This window comes from Grampus griseus, assembly GCF_964374135.1.
Source record: "Grampus griseus genome assembly, chromosome: 10".
In the NCBI taxonomy this organism is placed as follows: domain Eukaryota; kingdom Metazoa; phylum Chordata; class Mammalia; order Artiodactyla; family Delphinidae; genus Grampus; species Grampus griseus.
In genome coordinates, this window is record NC_139004.1 from 72,662,789 (window position 1) to 72,689,705 (window position 26,917).

A 26,917-nucleotide genomic window follows, 5' to 3' on the forward strand; every position below is an offset into this window, starting at 1 on the left:
AGTATACTTCAATTTTAAATATAAATAAATAAAAATTTAAAAATAAAATTTTCTTTTAATTAAAAAAAAATACTAGTATTTCACAAAAGAGGAGCTCCAAACGGTCAATAAGCATACGAAAAATTTTTTTTTCAGGAAAATGCAAATTAAAAATTCAGTAACCTCCACCCAACAGACTGGCAAAATTTTAAATATCTCACAATAGCAGGTATGGGTAAGGATATAAAACAACAGGACTCTTAAACACTGCTGATAGGAGTATAAAATTGGAACTACTTTAGAAAAGAGTTTTGCCTTAGCTAGTAAAGGTGAAAATAAGTATATCTTATAACACCTGGAAGAAATGCATGAATATACGCACCAGCGTACACATACAGAAATGTTCCCAGAAGCATTGCTTTTAGTAGCAAAAGTAGAAACAACTCAACTATCCAGAACAGTAAAATTAAAATAATAAATTATTCTATGGTTATATAATATGAGTACCAGACATCAATGAAAATAAATGAAAGTTAAGGAACAATGACATTACTAACAATGTTGACAAGACACAAAAGAATAGAAATAGTATGATTCTATTTATATAAAGATCAAAATGAAACAAAAAGTAGCTATATTGATTAGGAATGCATATTTAGATGGTAAAACTACAAAGAAGAGCAGGAAATGACTACTATAAAAGTCAGGATAGTGTTCACACCCAGAAAAAGACAGGAGATTGTAATGGGCTTCTAGAGTGTTGACAAGCTTCTATTTCTTTCCCTGGATGATAATTACTGGATGTTTACTTTATAACATTTTAAATTGTACAATTTATTTTTTATGCAATTTTTGGTGTGTATTGTATTTTAATTTTTTTTTTTTTTTCCTTTCAGCCATGCCGTGCGGCATGTGACATCTTAGTTCCCCGACCAGGGATCAAACCCATGCCCCCTGCGGTGGAAGCACGGCATCTTAACCACTGGATCGCCAGCGAAGTCCCTATATTTCACATTTTTAAACAAAAATTAGAGTACAATATAGGTGAATAGGTATATAACCTTGTGGTGGGGAAAGTATAAGCATATGTACTACTAAATGTAGAAACTATAAAAGAAAATATTTTTTTAAACCTTTGTTAAGGTGGAACTAAAGAAAAATAAAAAAGATTACTGTAGAAACCAAGTCGACACCTCTAGGAGGTAAAGGAAGGGAAGTAGTTATGGTCAGATAGTCATACGCAGAGGGTTTCTAGGGTGCTGGCAATATCCTATTTCTTGACCTTGGTGATGGCAACATAGGTGTTCACTTTATAACTTTGTGTTTTTTTATAACTTTGTTTAACTATATGTTTTATACACTTCCAATATGTTTATCATATTTCACAATGAAAAAAATATTTTAAAATATGTAAATTTAAAAATTCTTACCTTGATCCGTGAAACCAACTCATTAATTCTTACAGTCCGGGCTTTTTCTACGTAAGATATGAGCTCCATCATCTCTTCTGTTGTCTCAGGGACTTTTAATGCATGCTCTTTGATTGCTTCAAATTCACTGCAAATACTGACATAATACCCTGCTTTATTATAGTTAAAGTAATTAATGCTCTATCACACTAAATAAATTTTATTATGATTACTATAAAATAGGAACTGTGATCCTAAGAAAATTGGTTAATTCACTAATATATCTTAAAATATTTAAGCATAACTTATCTGATATAACTCAGGATACATCATACATCTATAAAATCTATAAAATTAAGGTAACATTTTCTGTGTGACATAGAGCATGCTTTGGATCAAGCAGCCCTACGTCTAAATCCTGCCTCAGCTGCTACTAGCTTTGAGAACTTATGTAAATCTCATAGGTTTATCTTTCATATTTGTAAAATGAAGTTATTAACATTCATCTTGCAGGATTGTTGTAATACAATAATGAATAATGAATGTAAAAGAGCCTAGCACACAGTACACTCTCAATTACTGGTAACTATAACTATAATTTTTAGTATAATCATCAGCTTAATTATTATTATTATTAGTGTCCCTTGTGAAATGTGGTAAGTAAAAAGATCAAACCTCTGTATACATTTAAAAATCTATGATTCTTTCAGAATATATATGTATGTAAGTATGAACCTAGATACCCTATAGCCATTATTCAACTAAAGGTATATTTCATAGAATTTTTTTCCTTGTACTTGGCAGTATCAGTACTGTCATGCCATTATTAGAAATATCAGAAAAAACCCTTGCAAAAACAAAGTACAAAAGAGGTAAGTGATTTTAAAAATAAATTTTAGTTCATGCAGGTATTTCATTTATATTATGTGAGTAATTATACTTATTCATTCATCTAATAAATAATTGAGTACCTACAACGTGCTAAGCAAAGTTCTAAGCACTGGAGATATAACAGCAAATAGATAAGTCCCTATCATCATAAAGCTTACATTCAAGTTGATGAGAGAGACAAGAGCACATAAATATATAACACAATGTTAAGTGGTAAAAAGTGCTATGAAGAAAAAAAAAAAGCAAAGTAAAGGGATAAAGAATGATGGAGTATAGAGAAGGGGTCAGTATTTTATATAAAGTGGCCAGGAAATATCTCTCTAGAGAGGTGATATTCAAGATGAGAGAAGGAAAAAATGAGTCATTCAAATATCAGGAAAAAAGCTTCCAAGGAAGAAAAAATAGCAAGGATTAAAGCCTGAGGTAGCAATAAGCTTCGCATAGTTTAGGAATGGCAAGCAGGGCAATGTGAATACAAAGGAGAGGACGTAACATGAAATTGTAGAGATGAGCAGGAATCAGATAATGTAGGGCTTGGCAGTTAATTCTTGATTATCAAAATTTTAGGAGGATGCATTAATGTCGATAATGCAAAAAAGACAGATGATTCTACTGTGGGTGCTTTCTTCTTACTAGAGCAGAATCTGAGTCCCTTGGGGAGTGACATTACAGCAAAAGAAAAAGAGGCTGGAATTCCCTGGCGGTCCAGTAGTTAGGACTCCGTGCTTCGACTGCGGGGGCATGGGTTCGATCCCTGGTCGGAGAACTAAGATACCACATGCCGCGTGGCATGGCCAAAAACAAAAAAAAAAGAAAGAAAAGAAAAGAAAAGGAGGCAAACAAGATTACTGAGGGCAAGGTGGCCCAAGCAGATACTAAACCAAACTATGAAGTAAGAAAATTGTTCTTTAATAATTATTAATTTATTTAATAAATTGTGCTTAACATAGTGGCACATATTTCCTCCTTTTGATGTTACCTATCTCAAGTATGGAACTTAAACCGGAAAGAATCAAAGAATGAAAGAGGCAGAGGAAAATGGACTTTTCAGCTGCTCTTATATCATAGGTTTATAATAAGACAGTTATTTTGTTGAAAGAATTTTCCAGAAAAGTGACAGATATTACAAAAATAAATACCAAAAAAGTCATGTCAAACATAAAAATTTTTTAAATTAACTATGGTATTGTCACTGCTCTTACTCAACGGGATTGTTAGAAATGAAGAGTCTAATACTTTACCATCTTCAACATCTTTTTGTAGTATAATTTTGTACAAAGTACAGCTGACCAATACTTAACTTTCTGAGAGTCATGTATTTTTTATTCATTTAAAAATATTTATTGATGTGATAGCTCCCTTTATTGGGTGCCTATTCTATGCCAAGCATGGTGCTAGATACTTTACAAATGTTATCTGTGATCCTAACATTAGTCCTGCAAGGAAGGTATTATTTTTCATAGTTGGCACCGCAGGAAATTGAGGCTTAGGGAAATTAAGTAATTTGCCTAGAGTCACGGAACTAGTTCATGGCAGAGACAGGATTCAAATCCAGGTCTCTCTGATTCCAAGGCACATAATTCTCTTACATTGCTTCTGGGAAAATAAACATAATGGCTAACATTTCTTGAGTACTATACTATGTTCCAGGCACTGTGCTAGGTGATTTATATAAATATTAGTTTTAATCCTTCTAGAAGTTGCAAACTGAAAGTCCTCTGGGGCCAGACAGGTAACAAATAAGTTAAATTATTTAGAGGATCAGTTGCTTGAGCACTGGATGAACAAACCAGAGGCCATTCTCCCTGTCAATGGGAAAGTTTCATCTCAACTCCATTTACCACTATAGGCCTAATGTGGCATGGTCTTCCCACTTTTTCAAGAAAAGTAAGAGATCTGGAGAGAGAGAGAGAGAGAGAGAGAGAGTGTGTGTGTGTGTGTGTGTGTGTGTGTGTGTGTGTGTGTGTGTGAAAACTCCTAATTTTGAAATGTTGATAGCAAATTCAAAATTAGTTTAAACAAAATAAAAAACAATGTGAGACAAATAAAACACATTTGCATGACACATTCAGCTAGTAGGCCACTAGTTCATGAATCCAATCTATAGCCATCCTGCCAACTAGGTATTACTGTCTCCATTTTACAGATGCAAAAAACAAACTAGGTGACACAATAAGTCAGTATCGTGGTCAGGAATGATCCCAGATCTTCCCAATATCACTGAAAGTCTATGGTTTTTTCATTACCATGCAACCTGTATCCAAAAGCTGATGTACGTCAATTTCTTTTTTAAAAAAAATCCTGGGTTGCCTCAAAACTAGTCTCAAACAGTATCAAACGAAAAGAAACCAAACCAACAAGACTATAACGAAACCCTCTTAGGAAGTAGCTATGGAGAAAAACTTGCAAGTACTTATATTTTAATCTTTTATTTTTAAACAGGAATTGTTACTAGCAAACTATTTCTTTTAGCCCCATAATTCTGAGTTTGGCAACTAATTCTACTTACCTTTCATTTTCTTTCCTATGTTTTGAAGCTACGTCATTTAGTAATATGTTTGCAAACGCTTTTGCTTTGTTTGTTAGGCCTGTCTTCAAATCTTCACAATCCAAACGGACCATAGGAAAATGAGCCCACTGAGGCAAAAGCATTATTTCTGAAGCAAGACTGAAAAATTTTCCTACAAACTTAAAAAAAAGGATTTAAAACAAAAATGCTTAGAATTTTTAAATTCAGCTGTGATTTTATAGTACAGTATTATGGTGAAATTCTTAATTATATGATATAAATATAAATTCATTTCTTTTTGCTAAGTGACTAATATTTTTCCCATTATCGCACAAATCTTTTTTCACCTGTCCTTTCATTAAAGAATTGACAAATCTACCAGTAAATATCCAATACGATGACATTTATAGTATCAATATCTGGACATGACACAAGGTGAAATTTCCCTCAGTAACTATTAAAAAAATTATCATCAAAGCCAACTCATCTCTTGGTTTAAAAACAAACCTGTATCATGTGACAATTTGTGTAGCTGACTAATATCAATACTTGCTTGTGCCATTACTGATGCCTCACTGAAAATTCTAATTCAATCTTCAGGAAAATAAATAAAAGAAATTTTTTGGTTTGGGTCAAAATAATCCAGGAGAGAAACATTGTACCCTGCTGTTACTAACATTCCAAGATATTGGAATTTATACAAATTCCTAATACCCAGACACTGGGATAATTTTTTAAAATTGAGCAAAGTAGTATGGAATAAAACCTGGCAAGCTATGTTGTGATAAGTTTTATGGAAAGTGAAACATATCTACCAACTTTGGGTAACTTTGACTTAATTTCACAATCCATTTTTTTTTATTCCTTTTTTAAAATTTTTTGGCCATGTCGCATGGCATGTGGGATCTTAGTTCCCTGACCAGGGATTGAACCCACACGCCCTGCACTGGAAGCAGGAGTCTTAACCACTGGACCATCAGGGAAGTCCCTCACAATCCATCTTTAATGTTGCCTCTACCTTCCTCCTCACCTCATCTCCACCCTCCACCAAAAGGCCTCACATTCCTTTTATTCTTCCTTAAGGAGACTTTTTCTTCATTTCCCTCTCTCTCAAATCTACCCTATTTTTATAGTCTCCAGTATTTAGTGGATTGGGCTTAAAATTTTCAATGTTTAAAGGAAATGAGGATATTAATTAGTTAGTTTAAAGACCATACTCAGTAGTCTTGGGTTTTTGTTAAAAATATACCAAATAGAGAGTTAATAGAGCTGATGGCACCTGAGAAGGGAGAAAAGATGTTTTCTCATTCTCAAAGGCCATCATCCAGTTTTTCAGGGATGTAATTAACAGATATGGAAAATAAAATGGGCTGAATCAAAGAAAACATGGCAACTGGAAACAACACAAATGTCCATTTACAGTAGAATTGATGGCATATTCATATATTGGAGTGCTATGTTATAATAAACTAGGACTATATGCAAAATATGGATGAATTTCATAATGATGAAAGAATAAAAACACAAAAAATACATGTAATATGATATCTTTCATATAAACTTACCATGGGCAAAACTAAACTATATTATTTAAGAATGCATACATAGGTGGTAACTATAAAGAACAGCAAGAAATGTCAGGATAATAGTTTCCAATAAAGAAGGGGGAAGTTTATGGTTGGAAAGAGGCACAGGGGTGGCTTCTGGAATACTGCAAAATTCTAACTCTTAATCTAGGTAGTTATTAAGTTATAATTACCTATAAATCTGTACATATCTGCTTTACATGATTTTTGTATTATATTACACTTTTTAATGGAATATTTTAAACGTACAAAAGTAGGTAAAATGTACCCATTTTCCAGCTTCAACCATTATGAACTCATGGCCAATCTTGTTTTCTCTATACCTCTAACCATTCCCCTTCTGTTTTATTTTTACAAAAATCCCAAGCATCATATCATTTCCTCTACATATATGTGTAGTTCATAATTTTTTATTTCTCCCAAATAGGCATACTATTCATAACTATAGTATGTCATAATTGACAAAAAGTCCAGGGGTAGATCACTAAACCTAAAAGTAAATTTTTATATAGTTATGTAAACCATCCAGAAATTATGAAATTCTATAAAATTTCACAGCAAAATACTAGGCCTAAGAAGAGAGTCACTGTGAAACCCAATGAAACATGTTCCCAGCCTAGAGATTTAGGGTTTCCAGATGCTAAAAGTTATGGCCAGGATCAAAAAATTTAGCTGTTAGCTCATAGAATATTTATTGTGCCTATTCTCTGAAGAGCATTGTATTGAGATATATGGTAAAATACAAATGAAAGAGAATATACCATCACTGATTTTATGAAAGTAATAATGCATTTATGAATCCATTATGTACTTTTATAAACACACAAAAACCAAATAAGGTATAAAGTATGCAAATTAGAAAAAACATACAATCATCTCGTAGATACAGAAAAAGCATTTAATGAGATTGGTTCAAGATGGCGGAGTAGAAGGACATGCTCTCACTCCCTCTTGCAAGAACACCAGAATCACAACTAACTGCTGAACAATCATCAATAGGAAAACACTGGAACTCACCAAAAAAGATACCCCACATCCAAAGACAAAGGAGAAGCCACAGTAAGAAGGTAGGAGGGGCGCAATCACAATAAAATCAAATCCCATAACCTCTGGGTGGGTGACTCACAAACTGGAGAACAATTATACCACAGAAGTCCACCCACTGGAATGGAGGTTCTGAGCCCCACATCAGGCTTCCCAACCTAGGGGTCTGGCAATGGGAGGAGGAATTCCTAGAGAATCAGGCTTTGAAGGCTAGTGGGATTTGATTGCAGGACTTTGACAGGACTGGGGGAAACAGAGACTCCACTCTTGGAGTGAACACACAAAGTACTGTGTGCATCAGGACCCCGGGGAAGGATCAGTGACCCCATAGGAGACTGAACAAGACCTACCTGCTAGTGTTGGAGGGTCTCCTGCAGAGGCGGGGGGTGGCTGTGTCTCACCATGAGGACAAGGACACTGGCAGCAAAAGTTCTGGGAAGCACTCCTTAGCAAGAGCCCTCCCAGAGTCTGCCATTAGCCCCACAAAAGAGCCTGGGTAGGCTCCAGTGTTGGGTCATCTCAGGCCAAACAACCAACAGGGAGGGAAGCCAGCCCCACCCATCAGCAGACAAGCAGATTAAAGTTTTACTGAGCTCTGTCCACCAGACCAACAGCCAGCTCTACCCACCACCAGTCCCTCCCATCAGAAAACTTGCACAAGCCTCTTAGACAGCCTCATCCACCAGAAGGCAGACAGCAGAAGCAAGAAGAACTACAATCCTGCAGGCTGTGGAACAGAAGCCACATTCACACAAAGATAGACAAGATGAAAAGGCAGAGGGCTATGTTCCAGATGAAGGAACAAGATAAAAGCCCAGAAAAACAACTAAATGAAGTGGAGATAGGCAACCTTCCAGAAAAAGAATTCAGAATAATGATAGTGAAGAGGATCCAGGACCTCGGAAAAAGAATGGAGGCAAAGATTAAGAAGATGCAAGAAATGTTTAACAAAGATCTAGAAAAATTAAAGAATAAGCAAACAGGGATGAACAATACAATAACTGAAATAAAAACTACACTAGAAGGAATCAATAGCAGAATAACTGAGGCAGAAGAACGGATAAGTGACCTGGAAGACAGAATGGTGGAATTCACTGCTGCGGAACAGAATAAAGAAAAAAGAATGAAAAGAAATGAAGACAGCTTAAGAGACCTCTGGGACAACAATAAACACAAGAACATTCGCACTATAGGGGTCCCAGAAGAAGACAAAGGACCCCAGAAAATATTTGAAGAGGTTATAGTCAAAAACTTCCCTAACATGGGAAAGAAAATAGCCACCCAAGTCCAGCAAGGGCAGAGAGTCCCACACAGGATAAACCTAAAGAGAAACATGCCAAGACACACAGTAATCAAATTGGAAAAATTAAAGACAAAGAAAAATCATTGAAAGCAGCAAGGGAAAGATGACAAATAATATACAAGGGAACTCCCATAAGTTTAACAGCTGATTTCTCAGCAGAAATTCTACAGGCCAGAAAGGAGTGGCAGGACATATTTAAAGTGATAAAAGGGAAGAACCTACAACCAAGATTACTGTACCCAGCAAGGATCTCATTCAGATTCAACAGAGAAATCAAAAGCTTTACAGACAAGCAAAAGCTAAGAGAATTCAGCACCACCAACAGCTCTACAACAAATGCTAAAGGAACGTCTCTAAGTGGAAAACACAAAAGAAGAAAATGACCTACAAAAACATACCCAAAACACTTAAGAAAATGGTAATAGTAACATACATGTCGATAATTACCTTAAATGTGAATGGATTAAATGCTCCAACCAAAACACACAGGCTTGCTGATGGAAACAAAAACAAGACCCATATATATGCTGTCTACAAGAGACCCACTTCAGACCTAGGGACACATACAGACTGAAAGTGAGGGAAGGGAAAAAGGTATTCCAAGAAAATGGAAATCAAAAGAATGCTGGAGTAGCAATACTCATATCAGATAAAATAGACTTTAAAATAAAGAATGTTACAAGAGACAAGGAAGGACTCTACATAATGATCAAGGGATCAATCTAAGAAGGAGATATAACAATTATAAATATATATGCACCCAATACAGGAGCACCTCAATACATAAGGCAACTGCTAAGAACTATAAAAGAGGAAATCAACAGTAACACAGTAAGAGTGGGGGACTTTAACACCTCACTTACAACAATAGAGATAATCCAGACAGAAAATTAATAAGGAAACACAAGCTTTTAAATGACACAATAGACCAGATAGATTTAGTTGATATTTATAGGACATTCTATCCAAAAACAGCAGATTACACTTTCTTCTCAAGTGCACATGAAACATTCTCTGGGATATATCACATCTTGGGTCACAAATCAAGCTTCAGTAAATTTAAGAAAATTGAAATCATACCAAGCATCTTTTCTGACCACAACGCTATGAAATTAGAAATCAATTACAGGGAAAAATACGTAAAAACACAGACACATGGAGGCCAAATAATACATTACTAAATAACCCAGCGATCACTGAAGAAATCAAAGAGGAAACCAAAAAATACCTAGAGACAATGACAATGAAAATACCACGATCCAAAACCTATGGGATGCAGCAAAAGCAGTTCTAAGAGGGAAGTTTATAGCTATACACCCTACCTCAAGAAACAAGAAAAATCTCAAATAAGCAATGTAACCTTACACCTAAAGGAACTAGAGAAAGAAGAACAAACCAACCCAAAGTAAGTTGAATGAAAGAAATCATAAAGATAAGAGAAGAAATAAATGAAATAGAAACAAAGAAAACAATAGCAAAGATCAATAAAACAAAAAACTGGGTATTTGAGAAGATAAACAAAATTGATAAGCCTTTAGCCAGACTCATCAAGAAAAAGAGGTAGAGGACTCAAATCAATAAAATTAGAAATGAAAAAGGAGAAGTTACAATAGACACCACAGAAATACAAAGCATCCTAAGAGACTACTACAAGCAACTCTATGCTAATAAAATGGACAACCTGGAAGAAATGGACAAATTCCTAGCAAGGTATAACCCTCCAAGACTGAACAGGAATAAACAGAAAATATGAACAGACCAATCACAAGTAATGAAATTGAAACTGTGATTAAAAATCTTCCAACAAACAAAAGTCCAGGACCAGATGGCTTCACAGGTGAATTCTATTGAACATTTAGAGAAGAGCTAAGACCTATCCTTCTCAAACTCTTCCAAAAAACTGCAGAGGAAGGATCTGCCCAATCTCATTCTATGAGGCCACCATCAACCTGATACCAAAACCAGACAAAGATACTACAAAAAAAGAAAATTACAGACCAATATCACTGATGAATATAGATGCAAAAATCCTCAACAAAATACTAGCAAACAGAATCCAGCAACACATTAAAAGGATCATACACCATGATCAAGTGGGGTTTATCCCAGAGATGCAAAGATTCTTCAATATATGCAAATCAATCAATGTGATACACCATATTAACAAATTGAAGAATAAGAAGCATCTGATCATCTCAATAGAGGCAGAAAAAGCTTCTGACAAAATTCAACACAATTTATGATAAAAACCTTCCAGAAAGTGGGCATAGAGGGAACTTACCTCAACATAATAAAGGCCATATATGACAAACCCACAACAAACATCATTCTCAATGGTGAAAAACAGAAAGCATTTCCTCTAAGATCAGGAACAATGGCAATCAGAGAAGAAAAAGAAATAAAACAAAGACAAATTGGAAAAGAAGAGTTAAAACTGTCACTGTTTGCAGATGACATGATACTATACATAGAGAATCCTAAAGATGCCACCAGAAAAGTACTAGAGCTAATCAATGGATTTGGTAAAGTTGCACGATACAAAATTAATGCACAGAAATCTCTTGCGTTCCTATACACTAATGATGAAAAATCTGAAAGAGAAATTAAGGAAACACTCCCATTTACCATTGCAACAAAAAGAATAAAATACCTAGGAATAAACCTACCTAGGGAGACAAAAGTCCTGTATGCAGAAAACTATAAGACACTGATGAAAGGAATTAAAGATGATACCAACAGATGGAGAGATATACCATGTTCTTGGATTGGAAGAATCAATATTGTGAAAATGACTATACTAACCAAAGCAATCTACAGATTCAATGCAAGCCCTATTAAATTACCAATGGCATTTTTTACAGAACTAGAACAAAAAAATCTTAAAATCTGTATGGAGACACAAACGACCCCGAATAGCCAAAGCAGTCTTGAGGGAAGAAAATCGAGCTGGAGGAATCAGGCTCCCTGACTTCAGACTATAAAAAAAAAAGCTACAGTAATCAAGACAATATGGTACTGGCACAAAAATAGAAATATAGATCAATGGAACAGGATAGAAAGCCCAGAGATAAACCTATGCACCTATGGTCAACTAATCTATGACAAAGGAGGCAAGGATATACAATGGAGAAAAGACAGTCTCTTCAATAAGTGGTGCTGGGAAAACTGGACAGCTACATGTAAAAGAATGGAATTAGAACACTCCCTAACACCATATACCAAAATAAACTCAAAATGGATTCGAGACCTAAATGTAAGACTGGACACTATAAAACTCTTAGAGGAAAACATAGGAAGAACACTCTTTGACATAAATCACAGCAAGATCTTTTTTGATCCACCTCTTAGAGTAATGGAAATAAAAACAAAAATAAACAAATGGGACCTAATGAAACTTAAAAGCTTTTGCACAGCAAAGGAAACCATAAACAAGACGAAAAGACAGCCTTCAGAATGGGAGAAAATATTTGCAAACAAATCAACAGACAAAGTATTAATCTCCAAAATATATAAAGAGCTCATGCAGCTCAATATTAAAAAAACAAACACCCCAATCAAAAAATGGGCAGAAGACCTAAATAGACATTTCTCCAAAGAAGACATACAGATGGCCAAGAGGCACATGAAAAGATGCTCTACATCACTAATTATTAGAGAAATGCAAATCACAACTACAATGAGGTATCACCTCACACCAGTTAGAATGGGCATCATCAGAAAATCTACAAACAACAAATGCTGGAGCGGGTGTGGAGAAAAGGGAACCCTCTTACACTGTTGGTGGGAATGTAAATTGATATAGCCACTATGGAGAACAGTATGGAGGTTCCTTAAAAAACTAAAAATAGAATTACCATATGACCCAGCAACCCCACTACTGGGCATATACCCTGAGAAAACCATAATTCAAAAAGTCACATGCATCCCAATGTTCATTGCAGCACTATTTACAATAGCCAGGTCATGGAAGCACCCTAAATGCCCATCAATAGACGAATGGATAAAGAAGATGTGGTACATATATACAATGGAATATTACTTAGCCATAAAAAGGAATGAAATTCAGTCATTTGTAGAGACGTGGATGGACCTAGAGACTGTCATACAGAGTGAAGTAAGTCATAAAGAGAAAAACAAGTATCGTATATTAACGCATGTATGTGGAACCCAGAAAAATGCTACATATGAACTGGTTTGCAGGGCAGAAATTGAGACACAGAAGTAGAGAACAAATGTATGGACATCAAGGGGAGAAAGCGGCAGGAGGTGGTGGTGGTGGTATGATGAATTGGGAGACTGGGATTGACATGTTCACACTGATGTGTATAAAATGGATGACTAATAACAACCTGCTGTATAAAAAAGTAAATAAAATTAATTTTTTTTAAAAAAGTATTTAACAAAATCTATCACTCTTTTGTGGTAATAGCACTTAACAAACCAGGAATAGTAGCCAACGTCCTCAGCTTGATAAAGAGTATCTAGGGAAAATCTACAACTAATATTATATTTAATGGTTTAAAAAATAATGTTTTCCCTCTAAGATCAAGAACAAAAAGTGTATCTACTCCCACTACTTCAACTCAACATTATACCAGGGGTACTAGCCAGGGTAATTAAGCAGAAAAAAAAAATGAGGCACCCATATTAAAAAGGAAGAAATAAGACAATCTCTACTTGCAAATGACATATTATATACAGAAAACCCTAAACAATATACACACATATACATAAAACTATGAAGATTAATAAAGTTCAACAAGTTTGCAGGATATAAGACCAATATACAAAAATCAAGTGTATTTCTAGACATTAATGATCAACAATACAAAAATGAAATTAAGAAAACAATTCCATGTATAACATCTTCAAAAAATAGAATACTTAGCAATTATATTTTATGAAACAAGTACAAGACTTATAGAACACAAAAATGTTGGGGGAAAATGGAAAAGCACTATATGATGGACTGAAATGATACAGACCAGCCTCCCTGTAACCTATTAGAAATATGCTCTATTATGTTCAAGAATGTAAAATAAAATATGAACATAGTAAAGCAAAAATAATATTTACAAAACAATTTGGAAAACATCTGAAACAAAAATGTTACTTAATATGAGTAACAGCAGTTTAACACCAGAGAAAAAAGGATAAATGTATTTATTTATTTATTTATTTATTTTGATTTATTATTTTTGGCTGCGTTGGGTCTTCATTGCTGTGCACGGGCTTTCTCTAGTTGCGGCGAGCGGGGGCTACTTTTCGTTGCGGTGAGTGGGCTTCTCATTGTAGTGGCTTCTCTTGTTGCGGAGCACACGCTGTAGGCGTGCAGGCTTCAGTAGTTGTGGCTCGAGGGCTCAGTAGTTGTGGCTCACAGGCTCTAGAGCACAGGCTCAGTAGTTATGGCACACAGAATGAGTTGCTCCACGGCATGTGGGGTCTTCCTGGACCAGGGCTTGAACCTGTGTCCCCTGCATTGGCAGGCGGATTCTTAACCACTGCGCCACCAGGAAAGCCCTTAGTGTACTTAAAATGATGGAAAAGAACTATCCAAAATGAACTATAGAGAGAAGAAACTGAAAACTCTGAACAGAACTTCAGTAACCTCTGGAATAATATCAAACAGCCTAATATACATGAAATTGGAATTCCAGAATTGGGAGAAGGAGACAAACAAAAAAATTTGAAGTAATAATGTCTGAATATTTTCCAAGTTTGATAAGAACTAAATAGACCTAAGAATCTCAACAGTATTTCTTCTCAAACAAAAGAAATAAAAAAGAAACAATATAAAAGCACTTCACAATCAAATAGCTGAGAAGCATCAAAAAAGAGAAAATCTTAAAAGAAGCCAGATTTTTTAAATTACAGAAAGAAACCCAGAAAACACTTCCAGCATGACAACATGAGGAGTTCTGTGGACCTGCTCCCCAGTGAAACTGGTGAAAATTATTTTAAAAACAAGCATTTAATTTAAAGCCTCTGAAAATGGTCATAAGAGTATACAGAAAATGAAGAAACATCTATTCATGAAAATCTATGAATATTTGGTAAGAAAAGTGAGAATCTGTGGTATTTGAACCTGGATTGCTCCCTCCCTCCGTGTTCCCAGCTCAGCAAGGTTGATATTCCACTCCAGATAAGTGTACTCAAGAACACAGGGCTATCTTTCCACACAGGTTCCAGCTGGAGAGCTTAAATAGCTGTTGATAAAGCTACGTTCTTGGTGAGTACAATTAGAAGGTGGGGACTCCCTTGTTCCACCCAGATACCACTCATGGAAGGGAGGGTCTACCTTGGTCATGGTACCACTGAGAATACTGCGACATCAATCACACTTTCCCTGGCTGGTAAGGTGGTGGTTCCGTATCAGAAGAAAGACAGGAAAACCTCAGGTTACGGCTCTTCACTCCACTGAGGGTTCAACCCCTTCAGTGGGATTGTCACTGAGAGAAGCATGTCATTATCCCCATTCCCAGCTCCAGGGCCGTGGCTCAGAGATTTTGCCTGGAAGTGAAGGGGAAGCAGGTCATAAAATAGATACCTCCTAATCTTTTCCCAAAGGAATTGACTTCATTTGCAATAGAGCATGGAAAAGTTCAAGCCTAAGTGTGCCCTCAAAAACATTGGAGGTTGTGGTAGGGAGCAACTGTGAGGAAGATTCAGGGATTTGGTGAAGATTTGGGCTAAATCACAGACCGGCTAGTTTGAGGGAGAGAGCCAGGGAAGGAGACTGCTGGTAGAAGCCCTCCTAGGGTAGAATAACTATCAAACACTGACCCTGGGAACTGCTCTTTCAAGGGAGTCTGAATTTGATTAATCAGTAGAGCAATTTATACTTCCATGGCATTGTTGAAAACAATACAGCAATTAGCCAACAAAAAGTGAAAACTAACAGCTATGTGTGGCCAGAGAAAGAGAGAAGAAAGCCATTTGAAAGCATGGCCTCCCAGGAAGACTTTGGGCACACCAAAAGCTGTGGCTCCTGGAGGAGCAACATCAAAAGCTTAATACTTCAGAGGGTGGGGGAGAGAAACAGGCTTCACTAAAATAATCTACCCAGTCATTAAACAAATAAACAAGCAAATAAAAATAACAAACTGGAAAGGGGAACAGGGCCTAGAGTTGCTACAATATATTATCTAAAATGTTCAGATTCCAACAGAAAATTATGAGACATACAAAGAAACAAGAAAGTAGGACCCATACACTGGTTTTAAAAAACGCAGGCAACAGAAACTGCCTGTCAGCACAACCAAAAACAATCGAATTTAACAGAAAAAAACTTGAAAGTTGCCATTACAAATACGTTCAAAGAATTAAAGGAAATCATGCTTAAAGAAGTAAAGGAAGGTACAATGACCATGTCTCATCAGATAGATGAAAGGTTTAGAAATTATATATATAAAAGAAAGAACTAAATGGAAATTTTGGAGTTGAAAAGTACAAAAACTGAAATGGAAAATTCTCTAGAGAGGCTCAACAGTAGATTTGAACTGACAGAAGAAAGAATTAGCAAACTTGAAGGTAGATTGATAGAATTTATGCAATCCAAAAAACAAATGGAAAAAAAAATGAAGAAAAAACCAGAGCCTCTGTTAAATATGGGACATGATTAAGTGGACCAATGCATGTGTAATGAAGAAGGAAGCACAAGAGAGAGAGAAAGAAGCACAAAAAATATTCAAGACCACAATAGCTGAAAGATTCCCAAACTGATTGAAAAACACCAATCTACACATCCAGTAGTTCAAAGCACTTTAAGATAAATGCAAAGAGATTCAGAAACAGACACATGATAGTAAAAATACAGAAAGCCAACGACAAGGAGAAAATCTTGAATCAGCAAGAGTTAAAAACTGTCAACCAAGAATTCTAAATCCAGAAAAGCTATCTTTCAAAAATCAAGATAAAATAAAGATATTTCCAGATATACAAAAACTGAGAGAATTTTTTAAGCAGACCTGTCCTATAAGAAATACTAATGGAAAAAAAAAAAAAAAAAAGAAATACTAATGGGACTTCCTCAGGTTGAAAGCAAGTAACCCCAGATGATGATTCAAATCCATAAGGAAAAACAAAGAGTACCAGTAAAACAAATTACAAAAGTATAAAAGATAGTATAAGTACATATTTTTCTCCCTCTTTCTCTTAACCAATATTAAAAAGAGATGTATAAAATAATATGTATAATACATATCATATATATTATATCTATATTATATATAATGCATAAAATAACATGTACAATAATGTATTGTTGGGCATCTAACATACAGAAATGTAAATATATTTTAAACATAAACGTAAGAGTACAAAGAAGAAAGGTGGAGGCAAAGCTGTACTGGGCTAAGGAAATGACTACAGATGGTAAAGTAATAATTATAAAAATGTATTGTTGGGCTTGTAACATTAATATATGTAATATGTATAACAATAATACCACAAAAAGGGGGAAAGTGTATAGAACTATATAGGAATAATGTTTCTATATCTCACTGGAATTAAGCTAGCATAAATCTGAAGATATTTAAGTTAGGCTTCTCTCATAAGCCCTAGAATAAACACTAAAAAAAACTTTTTTAAAAATTGAAAAAAATCATTAAAGAAATGTAATTGCTTCATTAGAAAATATTCATTTAATGTAAAAGAAAGCAGTAAAAGAGGAAGAATAGAAGAACAAAAAAGACATGAGACATATAGAAAACAAAAAGTAAAATAGCAGACAGAAATAAAACTATATTAATAATACTAAAAGTGAATAAATGACCAGGACTTCCCTGGCAGTCCAGTGGTTAGGACTCCACACTTCCACTGCAGGGCACAAGGCTTCGATCCCTGGTTGGGTAACTAAGATTCTGCATGCCGTGCAGTGCAGCCAGAAAAAAAAAAGAAATTCAGTTTAATCCTAATCAAAATCCCAGCTGGCTTCTTTACAGAAATTGATTTTGAAATGTACATGGAAATACAGAAACCATAGAGTATTCAAAATAATTTTGAAAAAGAAGAAAAAAGTAGAGAACTTATAATTAATACCTAATTTTAAAACTTACTGTAAAACTGCAGAAATCAAGATTATGGTATTGGCATCAGAATAGATCTATAAATCAATGGAAAAGAATATAAAATCCAGAAATAGACCCACAAACATAGAGTCAATTGAATTTCAATAAAGATGTCAAGATAATTTAATGGGGAAAAGACAGTATTTTCTTTTTTTCTTTTTTTTGTTTTTGGCTGTGTTGGGTCTTCGTTGCTGCACACAGGCTTTCTCTAGTTGTGGCGAGCAGAGGCTACTCTTCATTGAGATACACGGGCTTCTCAGTGCGGCGGCTTCTCTTGTTGTGGAGCACAGGCTCTAGGTGCATGGACTTCAGTAGTTGTGGCACACGGGCTCAGTAGTTGTGGCATGTGGGCACTAGAGAGCGCAGGCTTCAGTAGTTGCAGCGGGTGGGATCAGAAGTTGTGGCTCATGGGCTCCAGGTGCATGGGCTTCAGTAGTTGTGGCACATGGGCTTAGATGCTCCTCAGCATGTGGGATTCTCCCAGAGCAGGGATCAAACCCATGTCCCCTGCATTGGCAGGTGGATTCTTAACCACTGCACAACCAGGGAAGTCCCAATGATGGTATTTTCAATCAATGATGTTGGCACAGCTTGACATCCACATGGAAAAAATCGAACCATGACTCATATTCCACACCATATGTTAAAATTATGTATGATGGGTAACGGACCTAAATGTAAAAGCTGAAACTATAAAAAGTCTAGAAGAAAATATAGGCACAAATATTTGTGACCATGGAGTAGGCAAACAAAAAGATAGATAGGACCTTAAAAAGAACGAACCTTAAAAGAAAAAATTGATAGACTGGAATTCAATAGAATTTAAAATGCCTGCTCCTTGAAAGACATGGTTACAAAAAGTGAACAGTCAAGGCATATACTGGGAGAAAATATTGCAAAACATTTTTTTTTTTTTCCTGTACGCAGGCCTCTCACTGTTGTGGCCTCTCCCGTTGAGGAGCACAGGCTCCGGACGCACAGGCTCAGCGGCCATGGCTCACGGGCCCAGCCGCTCCGCGGAATGTGGGATCTTCCCGGATCGGGGCATGAACCTGTGTCCCCTGCATCGGCAGGTGGACTCTCAACCACTGCGCCACCAGGGAAGCCCATTGCAAAATATTTTGCAGATAAAAGACTTTTAGCCAAAATATATAAAGACAGCTTAAAACTCAATAATAAGAATTTTATAATAATATAGCCCAATAAAATAAATCCATTATAATTAAACAATAAGAATAAAAAACACAACTTAAAATATAAAAATTACTAGAACAGAAACTTTATTTTTAAGAAGATACATGGGTGGAAAGTAATATATTAGAAGATATTCAGCATCATTAGTCATCAGTGAAATACAAATTAAATCCACAATGAAACAACCAATGGGTCACTGAAGAAATCAAAGAGGAAATAAAAAAATATCTGGAGACAAATGAAACACAATGATCCAACATATATAGGGAAAACAAACTTATGGTTACCAAAGGGGAAAGGGGGTTGGGGGATAAATTGGGAGTTTGAGATTAGCAGATGCAAACTACTATATATAAATTAGATAAACAACAAGGTCCTACTGTAGAGCACAGGGAACTATATTCAATATCCTGCAATAAACAATAATGGAAAAGAATATGAAAAATAATATTTATGTATATGTATAACTGAGTCACTTTGCTGTACACCAGAAACTAACACAACATTGTAAATCAACTATACTTCAATAATATATATATATATATATGAGATACAGCAAAAGCAGTTCTAAGAGATAAATTATAGTGATACAAGCCTACCTCAGGAAACAAGGAAATCCTCAAATAAGCAATTTAACCTTACAGCTAAAGGAACTATAAAAAGAAAAACAAAATCTCAAATTAGTAAAAGGAAAGAAATAAATATCAGAGTGGAAATAGAGATTTAAAAATTAATAGAAAAGATCAGTGAAAACAAGAGTTGGTTCTTTGAAAAGATAAACAAAATTGATAAACCTTTAGCCAAACTCATTAAGAAAAAAAGAGAGAGGGCCCAAATAAATAAAATCAGAAATGAAAGAGAAGTTACAACTGACTCATAGAAATACAAAGGATCACATGGCATTGTTAACAACAATTATAAGACAATAAAATGGACAACCTAGAAGAAACGGACAAATTTTGAGAAATGTACAATCTGCCAACACTGAATAGGGTAAATATAAAGTATGAACAGACCGATTACCAGTAAAGTAACTGAATCAATAATTTAAAAACTCCCAACAAACAAAAGTCCAGGACCAGACAGATTTGTAGGTAAATTCTACAAAACACTTAAGAGTTAACACCTATCCTCAAACTATTGCAAAAAATTGCAGAGGAAGGAATGCTTCCAAATTCATTACATGAGGCCAGCATCACCCTGATACCAAAACCAGAAAAAGACAACAGAAAAAAAGAAAATTACGGGCAAGTATCACTGATGAACATAGATGCAAAAATCCTCAACAAAATATTATCAAACTGACTTCAACAATACATTAAAAGGATCATATACCATGATCAAGTGGGATTTATCCCAAGGATGCAAGGATGATTTAATAACTGTAAATCAATCAATGTGATACACCATATTAACGGAATGAAGAATAAAAACCATCTGATCATCTCAATAGGTGCAGAAAAATCTTTTGGCACAATGCAAATTCCGTTTATGATAGCAACTGTCAAAAAATGTGCATAGAAGAAACATACTTCAACATAATAAAGGCTATATTACACAGCCAACGTCATACTCAATGGTGAAAAGCTGAAAGCATTTCCTCTAAGATCAGGAGTAAGACAAGGATGCCCACTCTCACCACTTTTATTCAACGTAGTATTGGAAGTCCTAGCCACAGCAAACAGACAAGAAAAAGAAATAAAGGGCATCCAAATTGGAAAGGAAGAAGTAAAACTGTCACTGTTTGCAGATGACATGATAACCCATATAGAAAATCCTAAAGACACCACCAAAATAGTGTAAGAAGTAATAAATAAATTCAGGGAAGTTGTAGGATGCAAAATTAATATACAGAAATCTGTTCTGTTTCTACATGTTAATAATGAACTATCAGAAGAAGTTAAGAAAACAGTCCCATTTACAACTGCATCAAAAAGAATAAAATACCTAGTAATAAATCTAGCCAAGGATGTAAAAGACCTGTACTCTGAAAACTATAAGACATTGATGAAAGACATTGAATCAACACAAACAAATGGAAAGATATACCAGGCTCATGAAGTAAAAGAATTAATACTGTTAAAATGACCATACTTCCCAAGGCAATCTACATATTCAGTGCAAGCCTACCAAAGCATCAATGGCATTTTTCATAGAACTAGAACAATTAATTCTAAAATTTGTATGGAAACACAAAATACCCCATATATTGTTTCCCTAATTACCTACTCTTCAGCCATTTGGGGTTTATTTGACGTTCCCTGAACACCTCTAAATACTTTTGGCCTTTTCTTACGTTACATTTCCTCTCTTCTCCACCTATAAACATCTACTTCAAAGTCCAGCCCACTTTTCACTTTTTCTAGAAACCTCCACCAATTTCCAAAAGCAAAAGTAATCATTCCTTCTTGTGAGCTTCCACAACACTTTGTCCTTATCTCCATTCTAGTACTAATCTCAATATATTACAGTTGTTATTTCGATGTCTGGCTTCCATGCCAAATACAAGCTCTTGAGGATAATGCTTATGTATTATTTATTTTTGCATCACCAAAATCTTGCTATGTCTCTGAATGTGATGAAAGATATTTTTGTTGAATCAATGAATGAGTTAAATGAATGACTAGGGAAATTATTAGATGAACATATGAGTTTACTAAAATGACGTTTTGAATAAGAAATTCTGTTAACTTAGACTGAAGCATTTGTTTTTTAGAATAAAAAGATCTTAATTTTAAAAAGAAATTCAAAGACATTAATGAAAAAGAATTAACACTTACCTCTGTGTATTCATCAAAAGTATGATCTTCTGCCTGAAAAGTCTCTATCAGCTTAACTGCAGTCCCATCAAGGAGCCAATTGTATTTTTCAACTGAAAATTAATAATCTAACTTAAATCTCAGTAACACCCTCTTAAAAAGGTAAAGTGCTTGTTTTATATAGTCATAGAATGGAGTAGCCTATTCAATTAAATATTATTAATAGACTATTAACATACACTAATAGGAACAGACAGAATAACATAAAATAGACTTAATAAGCAAACCAGGTTAAATGCAAACTTTTAAAATAAAGATAATAGGGTATGTAAAATAACTTAGAGGTACAGATAAGCCAGTCAATAAAAGGTTTTGGTTAATAGAATGTCAAATAACAACTATCTATCCTGACCCCATAACACACTTGAGGAGGCTACTGAGCTGCAGACTCTTCAAAACTATTCTTAGAAATTACCTTACTTTTGCCCTTGATTTAACTTTCTCCTTATGCCAACAACTCTTCTCTCTACATTTTGGCTTTGTGACCCTGCTCCAATTAACATTCACCCTTTGGACTGAACAACAGAATTCAAGTTTCTTGGGTTTGATCCATGACTCTGCCAAAAGCTGTGCCTATGCTCACTTCTGGCTCTCTGCTCTTTCATGACAGATCCAGACAACCAAATAACTGACCAAATTCTAGTGAAATAAAATGGCATTATTTTATGGCAAAAAAAGAGATATAATATTATGTGTCATATATACCATATGTCTCATAATGTTTTCTTGCACCTTCTAAGTTATGATGTACTGCCACCTTCAGTGTTTCAAGAGCCCATTTTAACACATGTTCAGGAAGTTCTGTGTCAAGATTCACAGTTGTTGAAGTTCCTGATAGCCAAGAGGGTACTGTTTGGACATTCTAACATAAATAAAAATGACAATTCATGAAATAAATATCTGTGCAATTGATCTATATGTAGATCTTATACTATACTTTTAAAAATTCATTTCAGATTTCAGCGGTCCAAGAAAAGATAACCTGATGCAAAATAATGATTTAAAATTGTCTGTAGTCTAATATAAAACCTTAGTTGGGTTAGCTTTCTATCATTCAACAAATATTTATTGAGGAACTATAATGTTGAAGTGATTATACTAGAAAGCTCTAGAAAGAACAAACATGACTTGGATCTTGTTCTTAAGAAGTTCACAACTCAGTAGGGAACATGAGACATACACAAAAATATCAATTCATAACTGCAATAAAAGTTATAAGAAGAAAAAAGTCATTTCAAGCCAGGAAACTTTCTCAAAGAGAAAGCACTTTTAACTTAAAATAACCTGGAGGATGGAAAGAAAACAACGAGTTACAACATTTAATGTACATATACACTTTATAGATCTTCAAGTCAATTTAAAAGTTCAAAAAAGGGCCATATAAAGAAACCCAATGGGCAGAGTCACAGATGTAGAAAACAAACTTATGGTTACCAGGGGGTAAGGAGGAAGGAGGGATAAATTGAGAGATTGGGATTGATATATACACACTACTATATATAAAATAGATAACTAATAAGGACCTACAGAGAATTCTACTCAATACTCTGTAATGACCTATATGGGAAAAGAATCTAAAAAAAAAGACTGGGTATGTGTATATGTATAACCAATTCACTTTGCTGTACACCTGAAACTAATGCAACATCATAAACCAACTATACTCTAATAAAAATTTTTTAAAAAAGAAACCCAATGGATAAGAATAAAGAAATACCTGCAGAGCTTCAGCTATTCGCTCAACCAAACCCAAAACAACATCTTCCAAATCTTGAAAAGTAGGATAAAATTCCATTTTATCATCATCAAACGTCAATTCCATCTTAAATATCGGCAGCCCTCGTTGATCTTCTTGGTCAAAGAGTTTTACAAATCCTTCTACAGTTCTCTTTAAGAGCTCTTTTAGCTGCATGATGCCATAAGTTATTATTACTTTAGAAAGTACAAACTGAACCTTTAACTAAAATCAGTAACCTATTGCCTATAATTAATTCACTCTACCAATCCATTTAGTCCTGAAAATTATCTTCATTCAGCAAAATATGTTCTTAATATAGTCTAAAATAAATAGGACAAAATATACAAACTTTAATTTTTCTATGGAATATCAACAATCTTAAAATGGCAACTCAGAATCTTCTACATCCTTTAGTAATTCTGTCCCTGGTACAGAAAAAGTTCCAGAAGACCCAACAATATGTTAAAGACTGAGGGGAGGAGAGGCCTGAAACCTCTCCTGCCCTACAGGGCAAGGGACAGTAGTGTACTAGAGCTAGCTCCTACAATTATAAGAGCCAATTGTTAAACATTCAAGAATTTTGTGAGCCAGATACGAAACTCTTGGATGCTTGAAAATCACTATGGTGGGAATATTTACCCCATGGAAATTGGCAAACACTACAAACCAGGGCTTTTTCTCCTGGGGTCAGATTTCCAGCACATCACTAGGTGAGAGTGAAGCCACTGGAACTCAGAAACGTGCACTGTAAGTTACCAAAGTATGAATAATGCTTTCTTATGCAGAACCAACTATTAGAAATTTAAGCAAGGTACACAAACTTATATCTAAATAATCTTCAAAACATTCCTCATCTCTTTACTTCTTATCATATAATCATAGTCCTCTTAAGAGGATAAAGGTAAAAAGGAAATCATGTATATTCATTACAGTATTACATACCAGATATATATATATATAAAAAAATTCCCTTTAAAAATGGCAAAATTCAGGCTTCCCTGGTGGCGCAGTCGTTGAGAATCTGCCTGCCAATGCAGGAGACACGGGTTCGGGCCCTGGTCTGGGAAGATCCCACATGCTGCTGAGCAACTAGGTCTGTGAGCCACAACTACTGAGCCTGCGTGTCTGGAGCCTGTGCTCCACAACAAGAGAGGCCGCGATAGTAAGAGGCCCACGCACCGCGATGAAGAGTGGCCCCCGCTTGCCACAACTAGAGAAAGCCCTCGCACAGAGACGAAGACCCAACACAGCCAAAAATAAATATAAAAATAAATTAATTAATTTAAAAAATACAGCAGGCTTGGAAGTCCTTCTACCTGTGTTTAAAAAAAAAAAGGCAAAATTCATGGAATCTTTGAAGGTCTTTACCAAAAGGAAAAGTTTTTATTCAAAACTATTTTTCTAGGATTACATTTCTACAATAGTAAAAATTCAAGGAGCCCATAAAATAATTGTATAAAATTCATATTCTCTTTCTGTTTGTCATTTAAAGATGATCAATAACATTTCGAACCAAGATTTTATTGAGAACAAAACAAGAATCAATTAACTTGTAATTTCGTAAGTTCAAAAATATGTTCACTAGGATAGTACTTTTGTTAATTTACTCCAATAAAGCTATAGATAATTAGTTTATAGCCTTTAAGCATGAATCCAGTAATCAATCATAATATTGACACATATTTCTAGACTTACCTCTCATTTTATTTTTTACTTTTATTATTTTTAGATTTTATTTATTTATTGGCTGTGTTGGGTCTTCATTGCTGCGCACAGGCTTTCTCTAGTCGCAGCAAGTGGGGGCTACTCCTCGTTGTGGCGCGCGGGCTTCTCACTGCGGTGGCTTCTCTTGTTGCAGAGCAGGGCTCTAGGCACACAGGCTCAGTAGTTGTGACTCACTGGCTCTAGAGCACAGGCTCAGTAGTTGTGGCACACGGGCTTAGTTGCTCCGTGGCATGTGGGATCTTCCCAGACCAGGGCTCGAACCCATGTCCCCTTCATTGGCAGGCAGATTCTTAACTGCTGCGCCACCAGGGAAGCCCTTACCTCTCATATTTAGACTGCTTCCAGAAATGAAGCATTTTTCTGCTAAAGTTATTTAAACAAAATTATAGTAAAAGTCTTTCTTAATTTATTTCAAAATAATTATACAGCACTATATCTAAAGATTTATTTAAAATACTAAAGTAACTTCAATAACATTATCATTTAAAATATACAAAACCTATTTACCTGATTTGACATAAGTGTGGAAACACAGTTATAAAATGCATCCAGTTTCTCAGGTTTAATGCCTTCTAGTGACTCCTTCTTGGTAAAGAGACTTATAACCTTTGGATACCAAGTGTTCATTATCTTCTCTTCTGCCTTTCTAGCTTGTATTGATAAATCATTTTTCAGTGATTCACAATCAATTGGGCCTTTACCTCTATTTATGAAAAAAAATGATTTAAAGCAAACAATAGATATTGGTCATGATACAAAATTATTGAAACAAGATAAATTAAAAAATCTTTTAACCTAAGAAAAGTCCTGAGTATTTATCAATCACTTTTTAAAATTATATAGTCAAAATATAGACTCAAGCAGGAGACATTAAAATTTTAAATGTTAATTAATAAATATGGGATTTTACCTAATTCCAGTTAAGTCTAGCAAAACTGTATTGGCAAATGTTGTATAACCAAGGTCCAATAACATTTTCATAGTTGGATGAACAATGTACAAACTAGCTAATATTTGATTTCTTGTCTGCAGATAGTTAGAATGCCAACGCTTAGAATAATCCAGGCCTCTGGAAAAGCAAAACACCATATCAAACAGGATTCAAATGATACATTCTAAATTTTAGGAAATAATATTTATGACATGGAATTAGTATCAAAGTGAGAAGACTGGGGATTGAGAAGGGAGAAATGTACTCAGCAATGGGAAACTTAGGAGATAAGCATGTAATAAAAATACATCAAGATCTTGAGAGTTCATTATCTTCGGAGACATCAGAGATCATTTGTGTGTAAGGCAGGCTGATGGGCCAGGCATGAGTTCCCTAACTTCCACTGTACTCTGGCTCAGTTACCCTGGGTAGAGATAAACAAACTCAGTCCTTAGGATTGGGAAGAAGAGACAGAGAAATCTGTCTGGCAAACTCCAAAGCTTACTTAAGGCCGAGTTGAGTTATACATCCATAAATGTTCCCACTAATTGCATAAGCAACAACTAGATAAGTTCAATGTAGAGGATATCTTTGGGGAAAAACAAAAACAGTAGTACTATTTTTTTTTTACATGTTTTCAAAACACTTTTGAGCTTCACAGCTGTAGCCTTGAATGAAAGATCTGTTTATTTTCAATCTGTTATCAAAACCTAGATACAGT

The 26,917-nt window shown here is 35.0% G+C and overlaps 1 protein-coding gene across 1 annotated transcript in view; it reads right to left on the reverse strand.

Annotated features, from left to right (window-relative positions):
* The window catches only part of DNAH12 (dynein axonemal heavy chain 12), a gene marked incomplete at its 3' end in the record, with an annotated part of 211,639 nt that overhangs the window by 152,523 nt on the left and 32,199 nt on the right, over window positions 1–26,917 (reverse strand). The window contains exons 7-13 of the mRNA XM_082663999.1: window positions 26,176–26,334; window positions 25,773–25,968; window positions 23,520–23,708; window positions 22,508–22,664; window positions 21,764–21,855; window positions 4,789–4,967; window positions 1,410–1,545 (exon numbers count right to left, since the gene is read on the reverse strand). Coding sequence (XP_082520125.1) covers window positions 1,410–1,545; window positions 4,789–4,967; window positions 21,764–21,855; window positions 22,508–22,664; window positions 23,520–23,708; window positions 25,773–25,968; window positions 26,176–26,334 — 1,108 coding nt within the window. The remainder of the gene's footprint in view (window positions 1–1,409; window positions 1,546–4,788; window positions 4,968–21,763; window positions 21,856–22,507; window positions 22,665–23,519; window positions 23,709–25,772; window positions 25,969–26,175; window positions 26,335–26,917) is intronic.